Below are 20,886 nucleotides of genomic sequence, written 5' to 3' on the forward strand. Positions count from 1 at the left end.
AACGTCTTTGTACCTTGACCATCTGTCTAGCTGATACCTGCTAAGGTCTTGGGACCCTTTCAAGTATAGATGTCAAACTGCCAAAAGTAAAATCTTGCCACCCACAAGTTCAAGACAAAAATTAAAAATGAATGTTAAAATACCTCATCCTGTATTATTAGGAGTCTTGTAATCAGTGTTAGAATGAAATGAGATTATCAAATACTTTGTCTTTCATTATTCCATCTTGATGTTTTTATTCCTTTTTTTCTTTTTATTGTGCACAATTCTTTAAAAATATAATTTGTATTAAAACACTACTTTCCAATATTCATTGCCAAGATTCAGTGACACTGGTCCTTTGGTGTCAGTTCACACTGTCTAGCCCATAGTCGGGCTCAGTCAGCCCCACTCACAGAAGGTGCTTTGTCAAATGACTCCTGTGACCCCTAACTGCCAAGTCCAGTGGATTTGCTTCCGGCTTTACTTTGCTTGTCCTTACCGTGGCATTTATTGCTAGACCGTTCCCTTTTTCTTGGAAAGTGTTCACTCTATTTTCATCGCTGCCTGGATTCTCCTCCTGGTGCTCAAATCGTTTTATCTCATTTGTCAGTTCTTCTTCCTCTGTCTATTCCCTAAGCAGTGGGTTTCTGCTGCTCTGATCTTTTACCATCTTTTCTCATTTTACATTTCTTTATAGACAGTCACTTCTACCCTTTGTGCTTGACTAACGTGCAAGCAGGTGTTTCCCAAGTGTGCCTTTATACTTCCCCCTCTGGCCCACCTGTTTACCTCCTTTAAAACCCAGACTAAGTGTTCCATTGCACTTTGTCTTTATCTTTTTTTATAATGCCTATCATGTGGATTTATTTTTGTCTTTCTTGATGAGAACTCTTTAGAAGGAAGGAGGGCCTCTCTTTTTTCTATCCTTAGTACAGTCTCTGTCCCTGGCACAGTGCCTAGTACTAGCTGCCATACAATTAAAATCTTTTACATAGTGAAGCACACTCTTGTATTACTATATGGTTCAATGGTGGTAAAGTCTTGATTTTTGTTTAATTTTAAGGGGAGGGGCTAGGTTACCAGCTTCATCATACCTGTGAGTAAAAGATAATTGTCAGCATTACTGCCAGAATTATCTTTCTAAATCACAAATAGGATCATATTGTTTTATTTTTTTCTTTTAATTTTCATCATTTTTGTTGTTGTTATTGTTTTAAACATCTTTATTGGAGTATAATTGCTTTATAATGGTGTGTTAGTTTCTGCTTTACAACAAAGTGAATCAGCTATACGTATACATATATCCCCATATCTCCTCCCTTTTGTGTCTCCCTCCCTCCCACCCTCCCTATCCCACCCCTCTAGCTGGTCACAAAGCACCGAGCTGATCTCCCTGTGCTACACGGCTGCTTCCCACTAGCTATCTATTTTATATTTGGTAGTATATATTAGTCCATGCCACTCTCTCATATTGTTTTAAAACCATTTTAAAACTCTTTCATTACTGGAGAAAAGACAGTCTTATCAATAAGTTGTACTGGGAAAACTGGACAGCTACGTGTGAAAGAATGAAATTAGAACATTTTCTCACACCGTATACAAAAATAAACTTAAAATGGACTAAAGACTTAAATATAAGACCTGAATCCATAAAACTCCTAGAAGAGAACATAGAAGACTCTTTTGATATAAATTGTAGCAATATTTTTTGAATCCGTCTCCCAAGGCAAAAGAAACAAAAAGAAAAATAAACAAATGGGATCTAATTAAATTTAAAAGCTGTGCACAGCAAAGGAAACCATCAACAAAACAAAAAGACAACCTACAGAATATGAGAAAATATTTGCAAATAATATATCTGTTAAGAGGTTAATATCCAAAATATATAAAGAGCCCATACGAGTCAGTAGCAAAACCCCCCCAAATGACCCAATTAATAAATGGGCAGAGGATCTGAATAGACATTTTTTACAAAGAAGACATGTAGGTGGCCAACAGGTACATGAAAATATACTCAACATCACTAATCATCAGGGAAATGCAAATCAAAACAATGAGATATCACCTCACACCTCTCAAAATGGCTATCATCAAAATGTCTATAAATAACAAATGTTTGCAAGGATGTGGAAAAAAGAGAACCCTAGTACACTGTTGGTGGGAATGTAAATTGGTGCAGCCACTATGGAAAACAGTATGGAGGTTCCTCAAAAAACTAAAAATAGAGCTACTATATGATCCAGCAATTCCACTCCTGGGTATATAGCCAGAAAAGAGGAAAACTGTAATTTGAAAAGATACATGCACCCCAAAGTTCATAGCAGCATTACTTACAATTGCCAAGATATGGAAGCAACCTAAGTGTCCATCAACAGATGAATGGATAAAGAAGATGTGATATGTATATACAGTGTATGTACAGTGAAATACTAGTCAACCGTAAAAAAGAATGAAATTCTGCCAATTGCAACAATGGGATGGACCTAGCGAGTGTTATGCTCATGAAATAAGTCAGAAAAATACAAGTACTCTGTTATATCCACATATAGTCACTTATATGTGGAATTTAAGAAGTAAAGCAAACGAATATATATAACAAAAGAGAAACAGACTCGCAGGCATAGAGAACAAATTAGTGGTTACCAGAGGGAGGGAGAGGGAAGTGGCAGAGGCAAGACAGGGGTAGGGGACTAAGAGATACAAACTACTGTGTATAAAATAAATAAGCAACAAGGATATATTATACAGTACAAGGAAATGTAGCCATTATTTTGTAATAACTTTAAATGGAGTATAACCTATAAAAATATTGAATCACTGTGTTGTACACCTGAAACTAATATAATATTACAAATCAACTATACTTCAATATATAAATACATACCCTTTCATTATTTCTTCATTATCCATATTATCCATCCTTCAAGATCCAGCTCAAATGCCCCTTCCTCCAAGATGGTAATTAGATGAATATAGTTCTCACTGATCTTTTGTGATTATTTGCTTAAAGATCTATAATACTGCATACTAATCTGACTTGTAGAATAGTAACCTGGCTCTGCCTTATGTTCTTTAGGATTTACCATATATTTTAGATCTTTATATCTCTTGGTACCTCTAGCATAGTGTATGATGTGGAACATATTTTCAATGTCTTGTTAACTTAGGTGGAACAGGATAGGGGTGCATTCTGAACCTGAGTGACTGGGATTGTTGCTGCTTGGATAGATGTATCCAAATATGGAAGGCACAAAAAAAGTGATTTCTGCTTATAGATTAGGAACCACTAGGAGATATCAAAGCCCTGGTGAGATCTTAGACAAATGATGGTCTCCTGCATGCTTCTGTTGCTGTTTTGTTTTTTTTTTTTTTTTAAGGAGAGCCACAGCAAAATTGAATCGTGGATTTGGGGGTAAGCATCCTCTCGCTACCACCCTTGTTCTCTCAGGGGTTGAGTCAAAGCATATCCCTGTGTCACAGCTCTGGAGGTCTGTGCCTTTGGGCATTGGTCTTTTGGACTGAGAGGAGTAAGCAGAATGGGTGAGGATAGGAAGAATTATGTAGAGCTAGAAGAGAGATTGCAATGTATCTGGAAACAGTCTTTTTAAATTTCACCTGGGAAAATGAAGGGAGGCTGACCCTGAAAATGACTAATTATCAACTTGCATGTGCCCGTTAGTACATCACAAATGGTAAGATTGGAGTCGGGTTTTTGTTGTTGGTGGTGGTGGTGGTGGTGGTTCCTTCTCGCTAATTAAAAAAAAGTTATCTTGATGAAGATATAAAAAGACTAGGAGACTTCAAGCTGTTTTGACTTGTGAATGTCCAAATATGTAATCAAAGGAACACCCCATGTACATCAAGAAAGAATACATCTGATCGAGTTAGGAATTCAAATTTGGCCTGGTTTTAATGTCTGGTCAACCATTCAAGTCGAAATTGCCAGAAGGGAAAACTAAAATTATTTTCACTGCTTTTAGAGGAATAAAGCTAAGAAAGCAACAAAGGGGCCTGTGATTATGTTGGCTTACTGGAGCAGATGGGACCTGTGTGCTCCACCTGAAATTCTGAAATGTTAAGAGCTTTATTTCTAGTAACATGCAGGGAAGATAAAGTGAAGTGTAAAAAGAAGATAAAAGTGAAGGCACTGGTAGTCACAAGATTGTAGTTGATAGGAATAATGTCAGCAGGGAATTGGTGCTTTTCCTAATGTAAATGTATAAATCCTCCAAGTAACTGAAGCAACCAAAAATAAATAAATAGATAGATAGATAGATAGATAGATAAATAAATAAATGGATAAATAAGTAAGTGAACCAGAAGTGCTGGATTTTATTTTAGGTACCTGTAAATTTTAAAGCAATAGTCCTCTACCCTGTCTTTTCCAGTGCCCCCTTTGTATAATAGATATTTTGTTTGGTCCCTTTACTCTCCTGAGATACTCTATTATACCCATTAAAAAAATGTTATAACCTAATTATAGAAATAAGTAAGAAGAAAACATGTGTTATAATACATAAATGCTCAGACATTCCTATATAGTCGAAGATAATGAAAATATATTCTTAAATTTATAAATGGAATTATCATGGATGTGACAGCTACAAATGCAGACTGATACAAGCATGTCAGTTTGTGACTCATGTATCATTAGCAGAATTGCCATCATTGGTGAAATGGCATCTTAGTCTGTTCAGCCTGCTATAAGAGAACCCCACAACAGAAATTTACTTCTCACAGTTCTGGAGGCTGGGAAGTCCAAGATCAAGGCACCAACAGACTTGGTGTTTGGTAAGGGCCTGCTTCCTGGATCACAGATGTCCATGTTTTCACTGAGTCCTCACATGATAGAAGGGAGCTCGTGGGATCTCTTTTACAAGAGCACTAAACCCATTCAGCAGGGCTCTGCCTTCATGATTTAATCACCTTGCAAAGGGCCCACCTCATAATACCATCACATTGGGGATTAGTTTCAACCTATGAACTGGGGAGGGGGCAAACATTCAGACCATAGCAAATGGTAAACAACTCTTAGAAAAGTTCTGACAAAGCACAATCTTTTTTTTTTTTTTTTTTGCTCATACAGTAGTTACAGTCATGGGGGAAAAAAATACCACATTAAAACCATATAAAATATTTTGAGAATTTATATGTAAAGCTGAGTTAGATTCTAAGCTGTTAGTTTATAAGTAGGTTTTCCTTTTAAATGAATGCCTGTGGGACATTTGAAATTTGTACTAGATGGAGAACAAGTCTTTCTCTGTTTCATTCTTTGAAAGATGTCAGGCAATCATCAGGACAAGCTGAAACCCACCTTAGGAGAGGGTATCTCTTTCACCATACTTATAAAGTACACTGTTATTTTAATGCTTCACCTTAAAAATGAACCTGTACCCTGCCAATGTAGTCCCATACCCCTTAGGTTCTTCATATGCTGAAAAAAATTAACTGCCCACGGGGCCTCATTTAAGTGGGCTTCCTCACGGAGAGGTTCAAGTTTGTGAAGCAGTTACTTTCTACACAGCAATATCATAACAAAATGTTTTCTTCCTTCTCTTCATAGCTACTATGAAATGGAAGATCAGTTCAGTTTTAATCAGAGTCTTTTTAGCTCTTCTCTTGATTGACACAAGTGCTGTCACCCTCTGAGTATGTGGATAGGACAGAGAAAGACTTGCATGGCTCTAGGCTTGGCACTAAAAATAATTATTAAGGAAGTCATAACTGTCTCTGGAAATCCTGTGTCATTACTGCCAGAAGTTTAAGGACAACACCTGTTATTTCAGGTGGAAATGAATAGTTCTCTATCTAACAAGGTAGCCCAGGTTTAATTCTGTGGACAAGATTTTAAACTATTGAGAACATGATTTACCTAGCAAAAGAACCACATCCAGACCTGTTGTTAAATAACTACACTGAATTTTCAGCAATTTTAATGCTATAGATAGTGTGCAAATTAGTTATTTCTAATAATGCCCTAATGCCAGCTGACTTACATAGCATAAAATCTATCATGACAGATGGTTGTAAATGTAACTATTAATAAAAACTTGTTTATTTGTAGGAATTTATATTCCAACAACGTTGGATGACTCAGTCCATTTTTCCTGCCTCTTACCTCTTTCTTTTAGAATTGTATCATTTGACAGTCTAACGATTTAAAATATTTATCTTTTCAACCCATTTTTCAGCTCTGTTTTTTACAGCTTTTTTAAAAAATTATTATTTATTTATTTATTTATGGCTGTGTTGGGTCTTCGTTTCTGTGCGAAGGCTTTCTCTAGTTGTGGCAAGCAGGGGCCACTCTTCATCACGGTGCGCAGGCCTCTCACTATCGCGGCCTCTCTTGTTGCGGAGCACAGGCTCCAGTGGCGCAGGCTCAGTAATTGTGGCTCACGGGCCCAGTTGCTCCGCGGCATGTGGGATCTTCCCAGACCAGGGCTCGAACCCGTGTCCCCTGCATTGGCAGGCAGATTCTCAACCACTGCACCACGAGGGAAGCTCTCAGCTCTGTTTTTAAGCAGGAACTTGGATCTTCAGGATTTTCATTCTCCTGAAGTATTTCATACTATGAGACTGATGTGAAAAATATACTTGGCTAATTTTTTGCACATCTATATTTATCTCTATGTCTGCTGTGATATAGTTCAGTATAACTAAGAGCACTTCAGAACTATCACTATTGTATCTACTTGTAATGGTGACCCTCTTTAATATAAATGTTCTGATATTTGGAAGTCTCATTACAAATTTAATCTTGTAATAAAGGAGAGTACGCTTTTATTTCAATCCAGATAGTTTTGCAGTTAAGAGTATCATTCCCACTGCCAATCCAACTGCAATATCATCAGTTTCTTTAAATATAGGATGTTGAAACTATCTCATTTCCTTACCATCTTCTCACTAAGGATAGGAAAGTAAAGGAGAAAGTGTGAACTGAATTGTTTTTCACTTTGCTTATATTACCTTATTTAGTCCTCAGAAATATCTTGGTGAGTTGATACTTTTTCCCCAAAATTACATGTGTGAAAATCATCATGGGGAGGTTTACATATTTGTCCAAAATAAAACCAAGTGTAGTAGTTATGATTTGGGGCTGTAAAGTCAGATACATTTGAGAGTCAAATCTTTGTTCCTTACCAGCTATTTGGCTTTAGGCAAGTAGTTGAACTTCTCTGGGAGACCAGTATTAAGGAGAATGTGATATATTTGGTCTTTTTCACTTGTGATTTTATTACCAATTAAAATAGCATGGGTCATATACAAGTGTGATGCTATTGACATACGCTTTGTTGTTTGTCATTAGCATTAATTACTACTTTAACCAAAAACGAAAAGCCAAGTACTATTCGTTTCACATGTAGGAGACTATGAAAGAGCTGAACTCACTTACAAAGGCTATGGTACGAGGAAAGTTACATCAACATCTTCATGTTAGAGCTTATGTTCTTGGCTATTTCAATTATGCTATTTTCAGTATACTGTGAAAAAGCTTGAATTTCTTTTTTTCTCAGCATATGCTACTGTCATAACATTTTATTAACTGATTGGCATATTTTGATCAGCAAAACAATTTCCTATGAAACTTTGATTGTAATTTTAAAAGCCTGTGATTTTTTGGTTAATTCTATGCTAAGAACTTGTGATGTATTTTAAAAGATGCTTACATAAAACAGATGTATATGAATGAGCATTTATCAAGGAGAAATCTTTTCTTCTGAATTTTTGAATTTTATTTTATTTATTATTTTATGCAGCAGCTTCTTATTAGTCCTCCATTTTATACACATCAGTGTATACATGTCAATCCCAATCTCCCAATGCATCACACCACCATCGCCACCCCACCGCTGCTTTCCCCCCTTGGTGTCCATATGTTTGTTCTCTACATCTGTGTCTCAATTTCTGCCCTGCAAACCAGTTCATCTGTACCATTTTTCTAGGTTCCACATATATGCGTTAATATACGATATTTGTTTTTCTCTTTCTGACTTACTTCACTCTGTATGATAGCCTCTAGATCCATCCATGTCTCAAAAAATGACCCAATTTCGTTCCTTTTTATGGCTGAGTAATATTCCATTGTATATATGTACCACATCTTCTTTATCCATTCATCTGTCAAGGGGCACTTAGGTTGCTTCCATGACCTGGCTATTGTAAATAGTGCTGCAGTGAACATTGGGGTGCATGTGTCTTTTTGAATTATGGTTTTCTCTGTGTACATGCCGAGTAGTGTGATTGCTGGATCATATGGTAATTCTATTTTTAGTTTTTTTAAGGAACCTCCATACTGTTCTCCATAGTGGCTGTATCAATGTACATTCCCACCAACAGTGCAAGAGGGTTCCCTTTACTCCACACCCTCTCCAGCATTTGTTGTTTGTACATTTTCTGATGATGGCCATTCTGACCAGTGTGAGGTGATACCTCATTGTAGTTTTGATTTGCATTTCTCTAATGATTAGTGATGTTGAGCAGCTTTTCATGTGCTTCTTGGCCATCTGTATGTCTTCTTTGGAGAAATGTCTACTTAGGTCTTCTGCCCATTTTGGGATTGGGTTGTTTGTTCTCTTAATATTGAGCTGCATGAGCTGTTTACATATTTTGGAGATTAATCCTTTGTCCATTGATTCGTTTGCAAATATTTTCTCCCATTCTGAGGGTTGTCTTTTCGTCTTGTTTATGGTTTCCTTTGCTGTGCAAAAGCTTTGAAGTTTCATTAGGTTCCATTTGTTTATTTTTGTTTTTATTTCCATTACTCTAGGAGATGGATCAAAAAAGATCTTGCTGTGATTTATGTCAAAGAGTGTTCTTCCTATGTTTTCCTCTATGAGTTTTATAGTGTCTGGTCATACATTTAGATCTCTAGTCCATTTTGATTCTATTTTTGTGTATGGTGTTAGGGAGTGTTCTAGTTTCATTCTTTTACATGTAGCTGTCCAGTTTTCCCAGCACCACTTATTGAACAGGTGTCTTTTCTCCACTGGATATTCTTGCCTCCTTTATCAAAGATAAGGTGAACATATGTGCGTGGGTTTATCTCTGGGCTTTCTATCCTGTTCCATTGATCTATATTTCTGTTTTTGTGCCAGTACCATACTTTCTTGATTACTGTAGCTTTGTAGTATAGTCTGAACTCAGGGAGTCTGATTCTTCCAGCTCTGCTTTTTACCTCAAAACTGCTTTGGCTATTCGGGGTCTCTTGTGTCTCCATACAAATGTTAAGATTTTTTGTTCTAGTTCTGTAAAAAAGGCAGGCCACTGGTAATTTGGTAGGGATTGCATTGAATCTGTAGATTGCTTTGGGTAGTATAGTCATTTTCACAATATTGATTCTTCCAATACAAGAACATGGTATATCTCTCCATCTGTTGTGTCATCTTTAATTTCTTTCATCAGTGTCTTATAGTTTTCTGCACACAGGTCTTGTGTCTCCCTAGGTAGGTTTATTCCTAGGTATTTTATTCTTTTTGCTGCAGTGGTAAATAGGAGTGTTTCCTTAATTTCTCTTTCAGATTTTTCATCATTAGTGTATAGGAATGCAAGAGATTTCTGTGCATTAATTTTGTATCCTGCTACTTTACCAAATTAATTGATTAGCTCTAGTAGTTTTCTGGTAGCATCTTTAGGATTCTCTATGTATAGTATCATGTCATCTGCAAACAGTGACAGTTTTACTTCTTCTTTTCCAATTTGTATTCCTTTTATTTCTTTTTCTTCTCTGATTACTGTGGCTAGGACTTCCAAAACTATTTTGAATAATAGTGGTGAGAGTGGACATCCTTGTCTTCTTCCTAATCTTAGAGGAAATACTTTCAGTTTTTCATCATTGAGAATGTTGTTTGCTGTGGGTTTGTCATATATGGCCTTTATTATGTTGAAGGAGCTTCCCTCTATGCCCCCTTTCTGGAGAGTTTTTATTATAAATCAATGTTGAATTTTGTCAAAAGCTCTTCTGCATCTATTGAGATGATCATATGGTTTTTCTCTTTTAATTTGTTAATGTGGTTTATCACATTGATAGACTTGCATATATTGAAGAATCCTTGCATTCCTGGAATAAACCCCACTTGATCATGGTGTATGATCCTTTTAACATGTTGTTGGATTCTGTTTGCTAGTATTTTGTTGAGGATTTTTTCATCGATATTCATCAGTGATATTGGTCTGTAATTTTTTTTTTTTTGTACTATCTTTGTGTGATTTTGGTATCAGGGTGATGGTGGCCTCATAGAATGAGTTTGGGAGTGTTCCTTCCTCCGCAATTTTATGGAAGTTTGAGAAGGATGGGTATTAGCCCTTCTCTAAATGTTTGATAGAATTCACCTGTGAAGCCATCGGGTCCTGGACTTTTGTTTGTTGGAAGATTTTTAATCACAGTTTCAATTTCATTACTTGTGATTGATCTGTTCATATTTTCTATTTCTTCCTGGTTCAGTCTTGGAAGGTTATACCTTTCTAAGAATTTGTCCATTTCTTCCAGGTTGTCCATTTTATTGCCATAGAGTTGCTTGTAATAGTCTCTTAGGAGGATTTGTATTTCTGCAGTGTCTGTTGTAACTTCTCCTTTTTCAATTCTAATTTTGTTGAGTCCTCTTCCTCTTTTTCTTGATGAGTGTGGCTCATGGTTTATCAATTTTGTTTATCTTCTCAAAGAACAAGCTTTTAGTTTTATTGATCTTTGCTATTCTTTTCTTTGTTTCTTTTCCATTTATTTCTGCTCTGATCTTTAGGATTTCTTTCCTTCTATTAACTGTGGGTTTTGTTTGTTCTTCTTTCTCTAGTTCCTTTAGGTGTAAGGTTAGATTGTTTATTTGAGATTTTTCTTGTTTCTTGAGGTAGGCTTGCATAGCTATAAACTCCCCTCCTAGTACTGCTTTTGCTGCATCCCATACGTTTTGGATCATTGTGTTTTCATTGTCATTTGTCTCTAGCTATTTTTTGATTTCCTTTTTGATTTCTTCAGTGATCTCTTGGTTATTTAGTAACGTATTGTTTACCCTCCGTGTGTTTGTGTTTTTTATGTTTTTTTCCTTGTAATTCATTTCTAATCTCATAGTGTTGTGGTCAGAAAAGATGCTTGATATGATTTCAGTTTTCCTAAATTTACTGAGACTTGATTTGTGACCCAAGTGATCTATCCTGGAGAATGTTTCTGTGCACTTGAGAAGAAAGTGTGATCTGCTGTTTTACCTGTAATGTCCTATAAATATCTATTAAATCTATGTGGTCTGTTGTGTCGCTTAAAGCTTGTGTTTCCTTATTAATTTTCTGTGTGGATGATCTGTCCATTGGTGTAAGTAAGGTGTTAAAGTCTCCCACTATTATTGTGTTACTGTTGATTTCCTCTTTTACAGCTGTTAGCAGTTGCCTTATGTATTGAGGTGCTCCTATGTTGGGTGCATACATATTTATAATTGTTATATCTTCTTCTTGGATTGATCCCATGATAATTATGTAGTGTCCTTCCTTGTCTCTTGTAACATTCTTTATTTTAAGTCTATTTTGTCTGATATGAGAATTGCTACTCCACCTTTCTTTTTATTTCCATTTGCATGGAATATCTTTTTCCATCCCCTTACTTTCAGTCTGTATGTGTCCCTAGGTTTGAAGTGGGTCTCTTGTAGACAGCATATAGATGGGTCTTGTTCTTGTATCCATTCAGCAAGCCTGTGTCTTTTGGTTGGAGCATTTAATCCATTCACGTTTAAGTTAATTATCGATATGTATGTTCCTATTACCATTTTCTTAATTGTTTTGGGTTTCTTTGTGTAGGTTCTTTTCTTCTCTTGTGTTCCCCACTTAGAGAAGTTCCTTTACCATTTGTTGTAGAGCTGGTTTGGTGGTGCTGAGTTCTCTTAGCTTTTGCTTCTCTGTATAGCTTTTGATTTCTCCATCGAATATGAATGAGATCTTTGCTGGGTAGAGTAATCTTGGTTGTAGGTTCTTCCCTTTCATCACTTTAAGTATATCATGCCACTCCCTTCTGGCTTGTAGAGTTTCTGCTGAGAAATCAGCTATTAACCTTATGGGAGTTCCCTTGTATATTATTTGTCATTTTTTCCCTTGCTGCTTTCAATAATTTTTCTTTGTCTTTAATTTTTGCCAATTTGATTACTACGTATCTTGGCGTGTTTCTCCTTGGGTTTCTCCTGCCTTGGACTCTCAGCACTTCCTGGACTTGGGTGGCTATTTCCTTTCCCATGTTAGGGAAGTTTTCGACTATAATCTCTTGAAATATTTCTCGGGTCCTTTCTCTCTCCCTTCTCTTTCTGGGACCCCTATAATGCGAATGTTTTTGTGTTTAATGTTATCCCAGAGGTCTCTTAGGCTGTCTTCATTTCTTTTCATTCTTTTTTCTTTATTCTGTTCTGCAGCCGTGAATTCCACCATTCTGTCTTCCACGTCACTTATCCATTCTTCTGCCTCAGTTATTCTGCTATTGAATCCTTTTAGTGTAGTTTTCATTTCAGTTATTGTATTGTTCATCTCTGTTTGTTCTTTAATTCTTCTAGGTGTTTGTTAAACATTTCTTGCATCATCTCTATCTTTGCCTCCATTCTTTTTCTGAGGTCCTGGATCATCTTCACTATCATTATGCTGAATTCTTTTTCTGGAAAGTTGCCTATCTCCACTTCATTTAGCTGTTTTTCTGGGGTTTTATCTTATTCCTTCACCTGGTACATAGCCTTCTGCCTTTTCATCTTGTCTTTCTGTGAATGTGGTTTTTTTCCACAGGCTGCAGGATTGTAGTTCTTCTTGCTTCTGCTGTCTGCCCTCTGGTGGATGAGGCTCTCTAAGAGACTTGTGCAAGTATCCTGATGGGAGGGACTGGTGGTGGGTAGAGCTGGGTGTTGCTCTGGTGGGCAGAGCTCAGTAAAACTTTAATCATCTTGCCTGCTGATGGGTGGGGCTGAGTCCCCTCCCTCTTCATTGTTTGGCCTGAGGCGACCCAACACTGAAGCCTACCTGGGCTCTTTGGTGGAGCTAATGGCAGACTCTGGGAGGGCTCACACTGATGAGTACTTCCCAGAACTTCTGCTGCCTGTGTCCTTGTCCTCATGGTGAGACAGAGCCACCCCCTGCCTCTGCAGGAGACCCTCCAACACTAGCTGGTAGGTCTGGTTCAGTCTCCCCTGGGGTCACTGCTCCTTCCCCTGGGTCCCAATACACACACTACTTTGTGTGTGCCCTCCAAGAGTGCAGTCTCTGTTTCCCCCAGTCCTGTCGAATTCCTGCAATCAAATGCCGCTAGCCCTTAAGTCTGATTCTCTAGGCATTCCTCCTCCCGCTGCCAGACCCCCAGGTTGGGAAGCCTGATGTGGGGCTCAGAACCTTCATTCCAGTGGGTGGACCTCTGTGGTATAAGTGTTCTCCAGTTTGTGAGTCACCTACCCAGCAGTTATGGGATTTGATTTTATTGTGATTGTGCTCCTTCTACTGTCTCATTGTGGCTTTTCCTTTGTCTTTGGATGCGGGGTATCTTTTTTGGTGAGTTCCAGTGTCTTCCTGTCAATGACTGTTCAGCAGTTAGTTGTGATTCTGGTGTTCTCGCAAGAGGGAGTGAGATCACGTCCTTCTACCAAGGAGAAATCTTTAAGATGTCATCAACTTCTTGCTTGTTGGCCTATTATATGAACAGTTAATGTATAATATTGCTACATAATGTTTCTGATTGATATTTCCACTAATAGTTAAACATATATTACTCAGTACTGTTTGATAATGATTATCTTATATTCTCTGTTGAAGTTATTTTTTATAATTTCATGTAAGTTGACTGTATCAGCTATAAGTTATTCACTAATATTGATCACAAATTATGCTAGTCTTGTTGGGAGAAACAAAGGGTTTATTTATGTTAGTACTGGACAAGACTAATTTTACTAGCCCTTTTATAATTATTATTTGCATATTCAAATACACAGCTTTCCATAAGCAAACCAGAATGTTGTTTAAATTAAAAAGTAGAGTAATTCACTAATTTGTTTTACAAAAAGGTAGCTATATTTGTGAAATTATATTTAAAGGGTAGTACCTCTGAATTTTTTTTAAATTGTTGCATAACAAACAAATGTCCCTGCAAAGATTTATTTATACAGTAAATTTTATTACGTGCTTAATGCTGTTCTAGGTCTTAGGGTTTCCTGTATGTAGTCCTAGCACTATCTTGTGTACCATAAGATACAGTCATGTTTATTGTCTTGTACAGAGCTTTCTAAAAGGACGTTTTAAATTTTATAATTAAAAAAAGTTAAGATTTCTTTTGTAATTTGATTTGTTTCTGTTTGCAGAGCGCCCTCTTCACTACACAGAAAATGTGTTGGAACAGGTGCTTCGGTGGAGTTCATTAGCTGAACCTGGATCTGCTTATCTTGTGGTGAAGAGATTCTTAACCATTGACACAGTTAAACACTATAATGGTAGGTGCTGTTATTTCGCATTGCAACTATGATTGAAAATTCAAGTGGTTAAAGGATAATTATTATGGCACAAGTGTTTTCTGAAAATGTAAAAATGAGTAGCTAAATGAAAAATCTACTGCCATTATTGTTAGAAAGAAGAATATATAGACCAAGTGCCAGGGTCATATTTTCCTGGTGGGTCAGACTGTGGTAATAGTTGGTTAATTTGACTGTATCAAATTAAAGATTTAGCAGGAATGATTCATCTTTTTAAGGTTTTGAGTTTAGTTTATTTATTTGCCATGCTTAAGTGTTTTCCTAATTTTTAGATAGATGGTGAATCATCTTGAATTATATTTACATTTGAAAGTTCTCTAAGCATTCAAGAATCGCAAGCTCTGAGATTGTGTGCTTGTTATAATTCTCACCTATTTTGCAGTAATATTGGAAAACAAATACAAAATAAATACTTCCAATAAGGATATTTGCCATCCAACTGGGAGAAGACATGTATACATGTAAGGTTAAATAAGAAGTTAGCTAGCACGGGGGATCCATATAAGACAGTCTCTGAACTTGTTTGAGGTATCAGAAAACTTTCATTTTGAAACTTAGATTCTTCTGTTATGTTTACATCATCTGACAGATTAGAAAAAGATTTCTTGCCACACTGTCTATAAACCAACCCCGAAAGCAGAGGATTTAAGTTTTATAAGATAAAATTTACCACAACTTTTATAATTCATATTGATAATAACCATTACTATTTATTAATCAGGTATTATAAAATGAGCTCTCTGCATACCAAAACTCATTTGTACTTTTTAAAAAATTTCTCCAGGAGTTATATTATCATTTGAATTTTACAATTGAGAAAAGGGAAGCTCAGAGAAATTAAGTAACTTGCCTCCAGATCACACATTTATTAAGTACTAGATTTGAGAACAGATTGGTTTTACTTCTAATTATTAAGAAAAAAGAAAAAAGATGGGGAAGTGGGTACAGTTCTTAAATGCGGTAAAGCTACTTGGTATGACTGCAGACTCTCTAGCTAGTAGCCATAAGTCAGCAAGTTCTTAATTGTACCAGGCTAATCTGATATGTTTCTGATTTCATGATAATCTGGCTACTATAACAGACTACAATAGACTAGATGGCTCATAAACAACAGAAGTTTATTTCTCACAGTGTGGAGCCTAGAAGTCTGACATCAGGGTGCCAGCCTGGCCAAGTTCTGGTGAGAGGCCGCTTCCAGGTTGCAGACTGGGGACTTCTTGTATCCTCCCAGGGCAGAGAGCAGAGAGGGGGAAGCACACTCTCTGTGACTCTTAACAAGGGCACTAAGCCCATTCCTGAGGATTCCACCCTCATGACCTCATCTAATCCTAATTACCTCATAAAGGCCCCACCTCCTAAAACCTGATACCATGTAGGTAGGTTTCAACATATGAATTGGGGAAACATAAACATTCAGTCCATAACTCTGCCCTTCATATCTTACAATTACACAAAAGTATTTTTACAAAATGCAAGCAGTTTAACAGCTTCTATGTCATTCTGGTCTTACTAGCATCTAAATAAATACAACATGTGTTCTTTTTGCTATAGAAATTTAGCCTTTTAGACAACTTTATCTTGTTTAACTTCTTTCTTACTGCTACATATGATTTTGGCCACATCCTCTGTATACTGCTCAACGATTGCAATAGAAATTCTCTCTCATCATATGACTGCTACAAGCATCCCTGTCATAGAGCAGTGATTGTCAGGTCGGAGAGATTTTTGTCCCCCAGGGGGCATTTGGCAATGTCTGGAGATATTTCTGATGGTCACACTGGGTAGGGTGGTGCTTCTGGTATTTAGTGGTTAGAGACCAGAGATGCTGCTAAACATCCTACAATACACAGGAAGGCTCTTTACAACAAAGCATAATCTGGCTCAACATGTCAATGGTGTCATGTTGAGAATCTCTGATTTAGATAACCTTTGAAATCTGGCCTAACTCTTAAAATCTGTTATTCTTTCATTTTAACATTGAGATAAAGGAAACGTATTGAGTTTATGAACAAACTCCTGCCTGCATTATGAAATATATTATAGGTTCTCATGGCTTCTTTTCTTTTAGAAAATAAGTCATCTTTTCAGGTAAATTTTAATTTATTTTTGGTGAGAATTTTCCTTTTTCTAATATCCCTCAAAAATGTCTCTTAATTCTCCATGTTGCAAAAACTTAGCTCTTGTTTGAATGCTAGTGGACTGGCTATGTGAATAAAACCAGACAAGAATAAGATCTTAAAAGGCTATAATATAAAGGAAGGTTTTGTGCAGGTGGCCTGAGGGATAACCCAAAGCAAGGATATCATTAAGCGCTGTATTAGCGATGTTAGATTGAGTGGGTTTACTCACATCTGAGTAAAATCTTTGTTGTTTAAGGGCAACAAGAAATGGTCGAGTGACAAACTATAAATTGCTCTACCGACAAACTAGGTAGGAAGATTGGGCATTTAATTGGGCATTAAAATGATGCCTCACCTATTGTACACGGCCTCTTTTGGGGGTTATGAGTGTGTCCTGTTTTGAAAGCATCAGGCTTCTGTAAGGTCTAGACAAAGCAATGGAAAAGGTCTAGACAAACAGTGGAAAGCAGGCTTACATGACAGTTTCTGAGATTTGGATGAAATATTCTCTAGAGTAAGATGTCAGTAAACTCTTATGCTACTCTCATATCTCCTGCATTCCTCTGACAGGGTGGGAGCTATGAAACTTATCACTACCCCTGCACTCTACCCTCCTCAGCTGGCCAAGCCAATACACAACTTGTTATTGTGATATCAATAGTTCTTTCTACCAGGAAATTATGTCCCTCTGAATGAAAAAAAAAAAAAGTCAGGTTTTAGAGTAACCCTCAGGAAATACATTAATTAGACCATTTCATATTAGTAGTTATGTACTTTTGGTCAGAAACAGGAGTACCTATGAAGTAAATATTTAACTTTCTTTTTTAGTTTTCTAGCCAATAAAATTTTTATAAATGTTTTTATTAGAGCTTGATTTATATTCAGATTGTCAAAGTAAAATCTTTTTCATTATGGTTGGTTCTGCATCTGTGTGCATTTAGGATTGTCATTTTAAAGGTTTGGCCTATTGTTTGTTTTTAAATCAACTTCTAAAGTCATGATTTTTTCTTATAGTCATGTCTTACAGTAACCTGGGGATTCTAAGTACTTCTTATGGGGTACCCTGTGTGATAGATTTTAGGTTGGTTAGGTATTCAGTCTACTTTGTCTTTGTCTTGGCAAATGTCTCCTAAATCAATCACAGTGACCACCTACTCCAGAGTTATTGCTCCATTCATTACATGCACTACTACTTAAAATTGGGATCTAAAGGGAAAATAGTGAAAGTAAATCAAATGTGATTTCTCTGTCAATTTGTTAGCAGAAAAACTGGAATCACCTCAGAAACACATGGCTCTTCACAGCAGAGAGGAAACAATGTTAAGGATTTCTTTTCCTTTCTTAAGATTTTCTTATTCTAACCTGGGGGCCAAGTGGAAATTAGCACAGTTTGAAACAAGGCTGGTTGGTTACAACCATACTTTTCTCTCAGTAATGAATAGCTATTGTGTTAATATTTTCTTAAAACATAAAGTAGCACCGACACATCCGTCACACCTGTCTCATCATACCTGACACCTTTTGCCACAAACCTTAGTGTCTGTCTACCTATCCCTATCTCTTCCTGTCTCTCCTTTATCTACACACACACACACACACACACACACACACACACACGACTTGCATTTCATTAATTGCATGATGGTATTTCTGATTTTATGCAACAAATTATAGGCATATACTTTTGTTTGATACCACCTTCTTGCTTAATGAAAAATTTTATCAAATAATAAGTTTAGGGGTTTGGGGTTGTTTAGGGGTTTTAATTTTCTCAATTTGTTCATTTTATCTCAATAGTTTAAAATATAGATATCACAAGAAGGAATAGAATTTAGAGTCAAACAACACTTAATTTCTGCTCATTCATTTAAGGTAATGAGGAAGCATACTTTACTTTTATACAAGTATGTAAGAGTAAATGAATTTTCTGTTGCCTCTACTTAAAAATCAATTCTGTGTTTTGCAAAAGCAGCATTGTATTTCTGAGAAGCATTTTGGGCTATTGTCCTTATTGTAATGAGGAGGTAACTAACTTGAAAAGAAAAATAATAGTCTGAATTTCTTTTCTACCCCATGGATTATGGCTGAGAGATTGAGATAGGGAGAATGAAACTTCATTCAAATTGCCATTTAGACTTTGTCAGAGCTAATCATATTAGACCACCTTATATTATCATTATCTCATATTAAGTTTCAACATCTCTATCACAAGTTAGCCATAAATTTATAGCTTCTATAAGGTTCCAGAATAAATAATTTTTTCTTGCAGAAGTCTTATTTTAAGCACTAAAGTTCTTTAATATTACCCCAATAGAATGTGATACAACAGAATCAAGTTTTAATGATCTCAATGGGGAAGAACTACTTTTAAGATAGAAGATGTAACTCAAATGAAAATGCGTGTGGGTTTCTAAATTTAGATTGCCACATATGACAGATGCTTTGGAATTAAATTTACATTAGAATAGAATAGTTCAAAATGCAACTGCTTCCAGCAAATTCAGACCTGGAAAGCTGAGCCATCCCCTATCCACTGACTTAAGAAAATAAAGGAAAATTCCAGCAAAAATAATATGAGTTCATAAATCATAGTCTAGCTGAAATAATTTATATTCCACTCCCATCATATCTTTTTAAATCCAAAGATGTGTAAAAGTTGAAAGTAAGATCCAGTCCACTTCAAGTGGAAGTATTTTCTTGGAAATTGATGATAGAATAGAAAAGTAGTGTTCTACTTTCTACAATTTGCTGCATTGTCAGTAAAATGGTGTGGAATCTCTGGCACTTTTCTAGTCAATCCTCCAGTAGTAAGTATATTTACAATTTTACTGCTTAAGGATAATCTAATTACAAAAGGATGTTATCAGGCTGCTAGTTCTATTAAGCATTACTTCTTCAATACAAGTAACAAAGGAAAATATACTACTCAGTCGTAGAACTAAATTTTATTAAATACATTTTGAGCGAATGTCATGCAGTGAGTGAACTATATCAAATTCTGCTTCCTCCAAATAATAAAGAATATATGTGTTCTATATAATCAATATCAAACAAAGGAAAATATGGATAATTTTTAATTTGGAATTTAATTTAATTTAATTTGGAAGAAATTTCTAGATTTCAGGCTGCAAATATTGCCAAATATCACTTGGTTGTGGCACATTCTCTCATGAAAACTGCTTGTCTCCTTCAGCACTTAGAGTACATGCGCAGGGGTGGAACTTGGTTTTTCAGATAATGTACAGGCCTGAGAAAATTGTCTTTGCCAGCAAAAGAGGAAGGGAGACACATAGAGACCATGGAAAATAGACCCATTTGTTTTATATTCCCTTTTCGTTGCTCAGATCATATATAAGAGATAAATTGTTCATAGTTTCTATGCATTTACTGGGCGCCAGATGCTGAGCTGATGGCTTTGCATACACCATGTCATTTAATCTTCCTAGCAGTCTTAAGGGGTTTTTTACTAGTACTCTCTAAGCCTTTTATAAATGGAGAAACTTGGACATGGAGACGTTACGTAACTCCCTCAAGGTGACCGGCTGGTAAGTGGAGAAGCAGATTTTAGTTTTTAAAACTCTTGTAAATTCAGTCTATAAATCACCAGGCCTTTGGAAGGGTAATTTTTTCCATACTGTTTACTACAGACTCTGCAGTACAGAAAAAAATGATGTCTGTCCTCCATTAGATAAATAACCAATTACATTCTGCTTGCTATGTGCTAAGCACTCTTCTAAATACTTTACATACCAGATCTACTGGGTGATCACTGTATAAATCCCCATTTAGCAGGTGAGGAAACTGAGATTTAGAGGTTACTACCTGGGATCCAGTGGAGGATGTGGTTGTCACTCAAGCCCAGGTAGTCTAGCTCCAGAGCAAACTCCTAGTCACTGTGCTATGTTAGTTCTCACATAGGTTGGGGAGGAAAATTTAAAGCCCACAATTTTTTAAAAAGCAAACATGAAATTATTATTTTTTCAAGATCAGATGAGATTGGGTGCATTCAGGGTGGTATAGCCATAGACTGAAATTATTATTTTTAAGAGCAAAATTATGAGACAAACATGACTTTTCATGTATTCAATGCCTAACTTTTATCTTAGAGTTTTAAAGACATGAATAACAAGTATGGACTGGAGAAGTTAGAAAAAATCTTCAAGGATGAGTTGGGTCCAGAAGTGGGGGGTAGAATTTGTATAGAACCAAGGAGAATGGCATTTCCCTTAGGTTCACTCAGATGATCAACTTCAGTCATGCCACAGAGACACAGATTGGTTTTCCAAACAGTGTATTATGATCAACTGACTTATAAATAA

General features: G+C 36.3%; 1 protein-coding gene across 1 annotated transcript in view; it reads left to right on the forward strand.

Annotated features, from left to right (window-relative positions):
* The window catches only part of ARAP2 (ArfGAP with RhoGAP domain, ankyrin repeat and PH domain 2), a gene marked incomplete at both ends in the record, with an annotated part of 182,354 nt that overhangs the window by 123,514 nt on the left and 37,954 nt on the right, over nucleotides 1-20,886 (forward strand). Inside the window, one exon of the mRNA XM_082653125.1 lies at nucleotides 14,280-14,408. Within this exon, the coding sequence (XP_082509251.1) occupies nucleotides 14,280-14,408 (129 nt within the window). The remainder of the gene's footprint in view (nucleotides 1-14,279; nucleotides 14,409-20,886) is intronic.

The sequence above is a fragment of the Grampus griseus genome, assembly GCF_964374135.1.
Source record: "Grampus griseus genome assembly, chromosome: 4".
Lineage (NCBI taxonomy): Eukaryota > Metazoa > Chordata > Mammalia > Artiodactyla > Delphinidae > Grampus > Grampus griseus.